Here is an 11,362-nt window from a genome sequence, read left to right on the forward strand (position 1 = left end):
AAGATTTTTTTACTCTTAAACACGGGCCCTGGTTAAATCACTGAACTCACCCTGCGTACATTTAGGACAGGCCTTTAATTTTCATCATGCCGCTGTATCTGAATTAATTATACTTGATGCTTATTGTTTCTTTAAAATGAACTAAATGATTGTGTGGTGTAGCGTGTCCATACTGATGAAAGTTTAAGCATTTGTATTTGTAAGTGCGATCTGAGCAGCTTAGATCGATCAGGTCACCCGGTGGGATTTAAAAGGTTTTATACATCCAAAAAATTCTATAAAAAACAGACCAGGCGTCTAATTGAGACCTGTGTTTATTTGTCAACACATGTAGCCACAAAAAATGTCACATGTCTAATCTGACAGGAGGTCACGCAGGTTACAAATTCAACCAGACTGTACAGAGATGTGGAATGCTGCCAGGTGAGATTCATGACTGTCACGTCTTTTTATGCCTGCCGGTGTTGTTCCTGTTTTCTGGAGCCAAACGATCTTCAGAGCGATTTTAATTACCCGCTGAGATGTTAAAAAATCTTTTAACATATAGTTCTAATGAGTTAATGTTAGCGTTTCCCTGCATATGATGTTTACTACAGGTGTTGAATTAAATAAAAAAGGTGCAACATTTCAATAGTACATTTAGAGTAGAAGTTAAAGGTAGCATGAAATGGAAATCGTCCAGTAAAGTACCGCAGTGTTGTACTTAAGTAACAGTACTCGGGGTAGTAAGTGGTAGTGTAGTGTGAGCTCTGAGACGATGCTATGTCGTGTGTCACATGCTGTGAAACAGGTGATAGTTGAGTTGTTGGGCGTGTCATTGAACAGGTGTGTCTGTGTTGGAAGTAGACAGGAAGGGAGAGAGAGTCAGGGAGACGAGAAGAAGGTTATTTATGCAGGTGCAGATCTGATGATATGGACATTCAGTTATGGCTTTCTACAAAGTGATCTGTGTGGCGACTCTGCTGACTCTCCTGACACAAGGTAAGGACCCTCCTCACTGCGCACACCTGAACCAATCATGTTGACGGTCGTCATGACAATGAAATATATACATGAAAATATCACATGCAAGTTGAAATCCTGCATTAAAATTAAACTTTTTGCTAAATTGCAGCAATAAAATGTACTAAACCAAAGTGCTCGGTGGACCCTGTCACACTGAATCAAAATATGCATGAATACACTTTATGAAAATCATCATAATTAGGAGAGGATGAGAAATAAAGTAAGAATATTCTTGTCCAGGTTGAGTAAATTCTCTAAAAGTTATTGTGTCAGATTTTTATGGAAAAGGATTTTATAGATGGCAAAACAACCAACTTTATTCATTGAATGTTTAAAAAGAAATAAATCTGCAAATTGAGCAGTAACTACAGTCGTCATATAAATGAAGTGGAGTAAAAATAGTTTTGCACAAAACACTTGGCTTCATTTAGTCTAAATTACAACTTTGTCTGGATGCATAAAAGTGAAATAACTGCTGATTGTAAAGGAGTTCAGGAAGCAGCTGAGTGAAATAAATGCCTTCCTTCCTGTCAGTCGCTGTTTGCATGAACTCTCTGAGACCTTTCCGTTGTTGCGTACCTTTTTGTTTTGCCTTATAAAGTTTAAGTTTTTTACAGAATCAAGTTTCAACTTCCCCAGAATCAGCACAACCTCAGCTGAATATATCTGTCACTCAATAAAGACTTCTGTACACTATAATGGGGGTAAATTAGCCCATAAAAAACATTGTCATGACCTATCTGTTTAGTCTTCTGAACTTCATCGCAGCCTGTTTAATCTCATAAAGTTTCTATATTTATTGCAAGACTGTGATTCTGATTTAGTTTCGCCACACAATAACATTTCTGAAGCTTTATCTATACACCGGTCCCACCTATGATTTGTTCCTCTGATTGAGAAGCCAGCATGTAATCTTCCACTTGCAGAACAAGCTTAAAGTTGATCCAGAGCTGGTAAGTTTCAGTAAGTTCAGTTGTTTAAAGAGGTGGTATTGTGCTTTTTGCCTTTGTCCCTCTCCTTTATTGTGCATGTAATAGGTTTGCAAAGGGAAAAAGCCCAAAGGGAGTTCCCATGTCCCACAGATAACTCTGCTCTGAACTGCCTGAAAACAGCTCGTTTGTAGTCCAGCTGTTTCCCTTTCATCCCTGTGATGTCACAGTAGGGAAGTTGTTCCTGTGATGTAGAGACAGAGCTCAGTTTAAACTTTATGGATGAAAGATGCTTTTGTTACAGATTAATAACTCACCGCTCTGAAACTCTCGCTCCAGTCCATGTTGCCAAGCTGGTCGGCAACATGTGCAGCTGAACCGCAGCTGTATACTGGCTTCTCGCTGACCCGCCCTTCTCTGCTTCTGATTGGCTAGTAGTCCTTAACTAGGAACTGAGCATGTGCAACTCCCAACAAAGATCATTTAGAGACCAGATGTATCACTCCATAGCTAAAACGAAGCCTTCAACACAGGCTGAAAAGAGGAGCTGCAGCAATGTGCAGTATGACAAAAATATTAAACCATGTAAACCTGCTCTGGTACAAACTCTAAATAAGATTTTGAACCTGAAAATGATCAGAATACTACCTTATTAAAGACAAATGATTTACCTTTAAAATATGTTTCTCCCCTTTTTATACCTCCTTTAACTAACTTCAAAGACCTTTTGGATGAACTAACATTAGATCCTGAAAGATCCTGTCGGCGTATCGGGAGATTTAAATATTCAGTTATGTTGCTGTACGATCCTGCCCGCCTGTCCACACATCACATTCAAGATTAAAAACACCATTGATATCAAAGTGAAATGTTAAAAAGGAATGCACACGCACATATATATGTTCTTTACTTTTTATATAATGTATTGTTTTCATGTGATGCAGAATTATTTTGTAATTCACATAAAATAGTAATAAAGTGTTGCAAACGTACACAAGAAAGAAAGTTTTAACTTCTGCCCACCATCACAACAGACTGACCTGCAAGTTTGAGGGTTAAATGCCTTGTCAAGGGGACGTCTGCAGTGTGATGAGGCAGAGACGAGGTTCAATGTTCAATTTAATAAATCTGAAGTGCATTTGAACGGTGATGCGTTCACTTACTGTTGTACTAAACAATATAACTTAATATAAAATGAGTCATATCAGCAAATGTAAATACAAACTTGTTGTTTTTTTGTTTGTTTTGCGTTTTCAGAGTCTCAGTCACAGCTAGATGGTGAGTCAAAGTTTCAGTGCACTTTTTTACTTCCTGTCCGTCTGTCACTGTTACACACTGTGTATGTTTTTCTGTTAACGCTGTCCCATGCGGTCTGGAAAGATTGTAGATTTATCATATGCTCACCAGCTGCCACACATTCAACACACACTGGCATCTGACCCAATATACCGTAATGTGTTTCATGTGTATGTGCATTTTGCAAGGGAAATGTAACCTACTTCCTAAAGATACCCCGTCAATTCTATTAGTGCTCTAAGTGTACATTTGTCCAGTGGGCTGTGTACTTTGTGGGAGTCAAGGGCTCCTTACATTAGTAAAGAGTGCCCTCTATTGGCAAAAATCTACCATAAATTACCATACAAGACGGCTCTAAGGAATCTCAAAACCTAAGGACACTAAAAAAAGTGAGCGAGTTTCTGTCACGATGAAGAAGTATAGAGTCACAAGCTTGAGTTTGTGTGTTGGTTTTTGGAGCAGATAGAAATGATCATATCTTTTCAAATACATTTTATAGAAATAAGCCAGAGACATACATTGGTGTTTCTAGTTTTAAAATATATTTTAATGGCTCATTTCATGCATAAAATTCTCAAGAACGCAGAAATAAAGGTCTTTAAAGACCCAGAGTCATCGACAAATGCTTTGCCCGGAGAGTGGGCTGACCGAGGACAGATTCCTGGGCCATTTTTTTGCCCCTGAGTACAAGAGAGACTGCAGAAGAAATTGGTTTGCACAGACCGCTCGAGTTAACAAGAGCAGCTAACATATTCTGAAAACAAGTGCCAAACAATCTACAAATTATATATGACTCTCACACACAGACAAATAATTTTCCATTCATTCACATTTTGGTTTTTCAAGTACAAGTCACTGATTTCTATTTGTGGATCATGAAGAGTTTGTTTGTGGATTTCAAATCTATTTGTTTCTATTTGTGTTTACAAATTGTATTGTACATTTGTGAGTCCAAGTCTGTGCATTTACAATGATCTTGACATTGATTTACCCCCATATGGATGCCACTAAATCAAACACAGTGGACGTTTAGTTTATTTAATCAGAAACATATTTCACAAACGACAGGCATCCAGACAGATAATACCACCCAGAAAGAAACAATACAGCAACAAAAACAAAAACAGCACCTGCCTGCAGCATTACATGAATTCTGTTTCCCTCCAGTTTGTGGCACTGCGCCGCTCAACACCAGGATCGTAGGAGGGACGAATGCTCCTGCAGGGTCGTGGCCCTGGATGGTCAGTCTGCACAGGAGCGGAGGTCCTTTCTGTGGAGGCTCCCTGATCACCAACCAGTGGGTCCTGACTGCTGCTCACTGTTTCAACAGGTGATCTTCAATTCAGTCACATGAGTTTAAAAACAATTCATCAAAATTCTGAGATGAATCCCAAAATTTAGCTTTTCACGTGGTTATTAAAATTTGTCTTTAAAATATCCTCACTTATTTAAAAACAGTCATGTGCATAATGCAAAATTTAATAAGAATTTAACAGAACCTGGTCATAATTTTAATAAAAAACTCAACAATAATTACATATTATAGGAGATATGGAAGCAAAAGAAGGGACCAATTAACGATGATGTTAAGAAACAAAGGTGATTCATAAATTGTAAAATTATTCAATACATTATTCAAACTAAACTCATAAGATTCTTTCATCTAGTTTTTACAGATTAATTTACTAATAATTTCCAGCATTCCAGTGTTAACGTTTCCAATTCATTTATTACAATAAATTTCTAGCGTAATCAAAAGTATTTAACTCAGTCAGTGCAGGTGGGATCAGCTGAAGCTAAAATAACTGTAAAATGGTAATCTTTGTAATCTTTATTTTGAAGACGGGTCTCCTACGGTGAACATGGATTCATTTGAATACCTTGGATCGTGGATTGATCCTGAATTTACCTTTAAACCTCACTTCCTAACAAGGACATATGGCTGTCTAAGCTCACTCTATCGGCCTGTTAATTGTTTCACGTTTAAAGAAGGGAAAAGATTAATCTCTCAGTTGGATATTGCATATTATTGACTACGCTACTATCATTTACATGAACACTACCGTCCGACACTTAATGTGGTCTTTAATTCTCTGTGTAGATTTGTCTTGAGGTGTCCTTTTAAACTCATCATGTCATGGGAAGCTGAGTGCAGACTTAGGTGTGGACCCAAACGCAGACACAGGCAGAGAATTCAGTTCAATAAAAATATTTATTTTCAGCAAAACTTACTACAACAGTCTTTCCAAAGCACAAAGCAACATTCCAAATAAAAGAGTAATCCAAAGGACATGAATATCCAGCCAAAACCAAAAACCAGGACTGAGATCCAAACAAGAGCAAGGTAAACCAGGACCCCAGGTACAGGGCAGAACATTCAGCATTGACAAGGACGTCACAAAAACTGAACAGCACAAGCAAACTTTTAAACACCAGGTACTAAGCAGGGCGGGAACATAAAACAGGTGGATCACATCAGGAGCTAATTAGGCACAAACACAGGCAAGCAGGTGAAACCAAATGAGGGGAACAGACAGGACCAGACCAAAATGCAGAAACAACTGAACACTGAAAGACAAACTAAACATGACAGGAAACAAGCACACAAGACTAAACACGGCCAAATAATAAATCACCAAACACGGTAGACAAATCAGCACAAGGTAGACAGAAAACTAAATCTTCCAATTTAACTACAATCAAACCAGAAACAGACTAACACTATAATAAACAGAACGCGGAGCAGACAAGATCAATATTATACAAACATTGAACAAGGAATAAATACCAAGTTATGAACTAAGACAGAAAACCAAAGTACAGGACTAAAAACTAAGATGCAAGACAAGACAGATGCTAAGAGAACTAACGAAACCGAAATAATAAACAAGGCTGCACAAAACCACAAACAGAGAAAGACGGAATAAACACAGGAAAAACAACAGCACAAAACCAAATCCTAACACATCATTGTGTTATTGGCTGCAGCTTAAATCAAGAAAGGGTTCACTGGTTTAAATTTATTTTTAAATGTGCCTACTTTAAATGTCCTCCGTATCTTAAAGATCTCTTGGTTCCTTGTAGTTCTTCATATCCTCGTAGAGATATGCAACATCTTGTTTTCACTGTACCCAGATTATTCACTGCTGCTAAAGACTCTCATTATAAGGCACCCTGTGATTGAAACAATCTCCCTCTTTCTTTGAGATCCATCATCATCCATTATCTCTATTTAACCATCTTAATTCACTGTGTACATGTTACTGATCCTGGAAAGTATGTCCACTTTGTTTGACTATGTGCTGTCTATCGATAAATAGTAATAAAAATAAATAATAATCTACCCATCTGGTACTACCCGGCATTGACTTTATTATGTTGTCATTGGTTCTTATTGTGCCGTGTTGTAAAGTGAACTGACCTTGTTTAATTCACTGAATGTGATGTAATTATTATATTAACTACAAGCTGTATGAACTATAATATTTCTGTGTATTTGTTCTGTGCATTACTTGTGTACTAGTCTTGTTTTGTGCTTGTATTATGTATTTATGTTTTTGGACCCTCTTGAAAACGAGATGCTGCATCTCAAGGGGCTGTCCACTAATAAATTACTCATAAAGAACTCATATTTACTTGTGTTTGAATTTAGCAGTTTTTTCCTCTATTATACCCCTATACTTAGCACCAAATTACATTCTTACATTATTATATTATAATGTGTATTTATTGGAAAATAACATTTTATAGTAAAACATTACTATTATTTTCTGATTATTTGTCATTACATGGTTCTTTATATAGTAAAATGCACTTTTTCAAAAGTTTATTTAAAACTTTTGAAAAAAAAATGTTATAATGACATTATATGTACTCCGTACATTACAATGAACTCTAATAAAACTGATGAATAAAAATCTAAATAGAGAAAATGTTCGTCATGGTCCATCCATCCATCCATCCATCTTCATCGCTTCCCGAGCCACGTTAACCAGCTCTGACTGGGGGATCCTGAGGCGAGAGATAATCTCTCCACCTAGTCCTGGGTCTTCCCTGAGGCCTCCTCCCAGCTGGACGTGCCTGGAAGGCATCCTTACCAGATGCCCAAACCACCTCAACTGGCTCCTTTCAACGCAAAGGAGCAGCAGCTCTACTCTGAGCTCCTCGCAGATGGCCGGGCTTCTCACCCTATCTCTAAGGGAGACACCAGCCACCCGCCTGAGGAAACCCATTTCGGCCGCTTGTACGCGCGATCTCGTTATTTCGGTCATGACCCAGCCTTCATAGGTGAGGGTAGGAGCGAAAATCGACCGGTAGATCGAGAGCTTTGCCTTACGGTTCAGCTCTCTTTTTGCCACAACGGTGCGGTAAAGCGAGTGCATTACCGCCCCCGCTGCTCTGATTCTCCGGCCAATCTCCTGCTCCAGTCTCCCCTCACTCGTGAACAAGACCCCGAGGTACTTGAACTCCTTCACTTGGGGTAAGGACTCATTCCCTACCTGGAGTTGGCACTCCACCGGTTTCCTGCTGAGAACCATGGCCACAGATTCAGAGGTGCTAATCCTCATCCCAACCGCTTCGCACTCGGCTGCGAACCGATCCAGTGAGAGCTGAAGGTCACGGACCGATGATGCCATCAGGACCACATCATCCGCAAAAAGCAGTGACGAGATCCCAAGCCCCCCGAACCACAGCCCCTCCTCGCCACAACTACGCCTCGATATCCTGTCCATATCTCCCGGGGGACCCGGTCATACGCCTTCTCCAGATCTACAAAGCACATGTAGACTGGATAGGCATACACCCAAGCCCACTCCAAGATCCTTGTGAGAGTAAAGAGCTGGTCAGTTGTTCCATGACCGGGACAAAAACCGCATTATTCCTCTTCAATCTGAGGTTCGACAATCGGCCAAACCCTCCGTTCCAGCACCCTGGAATAGACTTTACCGGGGAGGCTGAGAAGTGTGATACCCCTGTAATTGGCACACACTCTCTGGTCCCCCTTTTTGAACAGGGGAACCACCACCCCAGTTTGCCACTCCTTGGGCACTGTACCCGACTTCCACGCAATGTTAAAGAGACATGTCATCCAAGACAGCCCCTCCACACCCAAAGGTTTTAGCATTTCTGGGCGGATCTCATCAGTCCCTGGGGCTTTGCCACTGTGGAGTTGTTTGACTACCTCAGTGACCTCCACCAGGGAAATTGACGAGAATCCCCCATCAGCCTCGAGCTCTGCCTCTACTAAAGAGGAGAGTCGGATTTAGGAGATCCTCAAAGTGTTCCTTCCACCGCCCAATTACCTCCCCAGTTGAGGTCAGCAGGGTCCCATCCTTGTTCGTCATGGTGATTTATTTTATTAACCATTATTAACAGAGTAGAGTAGAATATGTAAACCTATTTTCTTCTCTGTTTCCTCAGGCCCACACCCAGTCTCGTCGTTTACCTCGGCCGTGACTCCCAAGACTTACCAAATTTAAACCAGGTGTCCCGGACTGTGTCCCAGATCATTGTAAATCCGAACTATAATAACAAAACATTAAATAACGACATAGCCTTGCTGCAGCTGTCCTCACCTGTTACCTTCACCGACTACATCAGACCCGTGTGTCTGGCGGCGGACGGCAGTGTCTTTAACAACGGGACGACCTGCTGGGTCACCGGATGGGGGAACACCCAAAGTGACGGTGAGAATTGGTTCTGTCATTTTTAAATGTAGACTACTGTTATTTGTGAATGATTGTATGGAATAATAGTTTTTATTGTTGGGTTTTACAAACAACTGCACCTCAGGACACCACACATTTGCAGTGCCGCGCAAAAGTTTAGAATCGGTGTGAAAAAAATGCTGTAAAGTAAGATTGCTTTTCTTCTTCTGTTCATTCACTTTGCATTTTGTTCATTGATAAAAAATAATCTATTAACATTTCTATTTTTGAAAGCATTCTCACTTTACAGCATTTTTCCAAACCTGCCTAAAATGTTTGGACAGTGTTTTGATCAGATTCTAACTCATAACTCGGAGTGGCTTCTTCTCCATCCCATTCTGCAGCCGAGGCTTATGGGTATTGTAGTATTTAGATCCATCCCTCAACATTACAGACAGCCAGAACTCTACCTATATAAAAATATTTGCCTCTTAGATGTATTAGTATAAAGTATCACAAAATGAAAATACGTAAGTATCTAAAAACTGTCTTACAGTACTTAAAATACATCCCACCGCTGCCTTTACGATGTACAGTGATTTTCAGATGTTCCAGACCGAAGTTAACAATTGTGAGAGAATTGTGGTGAAATCTAAATGTTGGTGAGTTTAAGCTTCAGAGCCCAAAGAGAGCTGACGACTCAGTTTAAACGACCAATCAGAATAAGCCATGAAACAGACTCAACGTTGTAAAGTCCATTCATTCAGACTTTGTTGGGGACTATTTTCAGCGGCGGATGAATCCACATGTGGTGCTGTAGCGAGTGTTTGGGGCAGCAGGGCGGTGTGTGTGGGGCTGAGTCAGAATAAACTACAGTGTGTGTACAGTGTTCATGGTGATGAAGGAACATGTGACCCAATGCAGCAGTGAGGCTCACTGATTGGTTTAATAGTTTCTGGACAACAAAGGAGCTCTAAGGCTCAGTTGACAAAAAGAAAAATCCAGGCACACTCAACATTAAGGTCTCTTTTCTTTTTCAGTTTCACTTCCTTACCCACGGCATCTGCAGCAGGTGAGCGTTCCCGTTGTGTCCAACCGTGATTGTAACGCGGCCTACGGTTTAATCACAAGCAACATGATGTGTGCCGGTTTCAAACAAGGAGGAAAGGACTCCTGCTACGTGAGTCTGCAAAACACTCCTCCATCAATGTTAAAAGCTGCACTAATCAATAACGCTGTCTATTGTTTTTATCCCGTCTGGATCACCGTTATTCCCACGATACCTTGGGGCTAAATTGAAATCTGCATGTCAAGTCCATTTGCTGGTGATAGAACCGACCTGTCTGACCTCTACAGGGGGATTCAGGCGGCCCGTTGGTGAGTAAAACCGGCTCTATCTGGGTCCAGGGTGGAGTGGTGAATTTTGGAGAACCCTGTGCTCTGGCCAACTTCCCAACAGTCTACGCCCGAGTGTCCCAGTTTCAGTCCTGGATCAACAGCCAGATTACCACCAACCAGCCGGGCTTCGTCGTCTTCACGGGCAACGGTTCAACCTCTGAAACAACTTCATCCGCTCACCTGGTTTCCTTCTCGTCTCCTCTGCTGCTGTCCATCTTACCTGTTCCCTTCTCCCTCTTTGTCCTTTCATAGGACGTCTAGTTGATGTCACTTAAAGGCTCAGTGTCTGGCCACCGCAGCTTCTCCTGCTCGCTTGAAAAGGGAGCGGGGTGTGGTGACTGATTCATGTGGTGTTGGAAAAATCTGATTTTTTATTCAGTTTAAATCTTTATTGCAAAAAGGAGGAATAAAGAGTACATTGGACATAAAGAAGTATCCAGAACAGTTAACAAATATTTAAGAAAAATAATAAAAACTTTGCAAGTGGTAGTCTACATTGTATAAAGATTTTAAAGGATATGTTGACAGTTTTCTGTTTTTTTGTTGTTGGATTTAGAAATTAAATTGAAATGATGTTCAACCTCAGGGAGGAAAAGTACAGAGTTTGTTTTTTACTGCTAAATTTACAATTGCCATTAGAATTAATACATTTATTTATTATTAAGTACTTATTTTGTCTGAGGAGCAAGTGAATGCACATTGAGCCATTGGTTACAATTTGGAGCCCTCACCACTAGGTGCCACTAAAACGTACACATTGAACCTTAATAAGATGCCTAGTTATACTTTTGATTGGACTATTTTTATTATTAATTGATAAACAGAAATATCTGTAAGCATGTTAAAATTAATGTTATTTAACAAATTAATTGTAAGGTTGTAATATGTTTGGCTGACACATCAGTAAGTTAAATTTAAAAGCCTTTTTAAAATTCTATTTTTAAATTCAATTAGTAATTCATTATTTAAAAACAAAATGAAATTGATTTATTTATTGATCATCTTTTTACACTTCATTTAAATTAAATTCTAACAAATCATTTTGATAAAGCTGTTTTTAAAAAGTTTTGAATTTATCAACAAGTA

At 39.7% G+C, this 11,362-nt stretch overlaps 1 protein-coding gene across 1 annotated transcript; it reads left to right on the forward strand.

Annotated features, from left to right (window-relative positions):
- The first annotated feature begins 926 nt into the window (after window positions 1–926).
- Window positions 927–11,146, forward strand: LOC123967424 (serine protease 27-like). Its single transcript, XM_046043520.1, has 6 exons — window positions 927–981; window positions 3,192–3,212; window positions 4,398–4,560; window positions 8,652–8,917; window positions 9,919–10,058; window positions 10,235–11,146. The coding sequence occupies exons 1-6, from the start codon at window positions 927–929 to the stop codon at window positions 10,526–10,528; spliced, it is 939 nt and encodes a 312-aa protein (XP_045899476.1). The 3' UTR covers window positions 10,529–11,146.
- Window positions 11,147–11,362: the final 216 nt, after the last annotated feature.

The sequence above is a fragment of the Micropterus dolomieu genome, linkage group LG02, assembly GCF_021292245.1.
Source record: "Micropterus dolomieu isolate WLL.071019.BEF.003 ecotype Adirondacks linkage group LG02, ASM2129224v1, whole genome shotgun sequence".
Taxonomy (NCBI): domain Eukaryota; kingdom Metazoa; phylum Chordata; class Actinopteri; order Centrarchiformes; family Centrarchidae; genus Micropterus; species Micropterus dolomieu.

Excerpts from the sequence above, each read along its gene's own strand:
- LOC123967424 (XM_046043520.1), top strand. The coding sequence starts at position 927 with ATGGCTTTCTACAAAGTGATCTGTGTGGCGACTCTGCTGACTCTCCTG. Across the intron at positions 4,561-8,651 it reads GCTGCTCACTGTTTCAACAG|GCCCACACCCAGTCTCGTCG; the intron begins GTGATCTTCAAT and ends CTGTTTCCTCAG. Across the intron at positions 8,918-9,918 it reads GGGGAACACCCAAAGTGACG|TTTCACTTCCTTACCCACGG; the intron begins GTGAGAATTGGT and ends TTTCTTTTTCAG.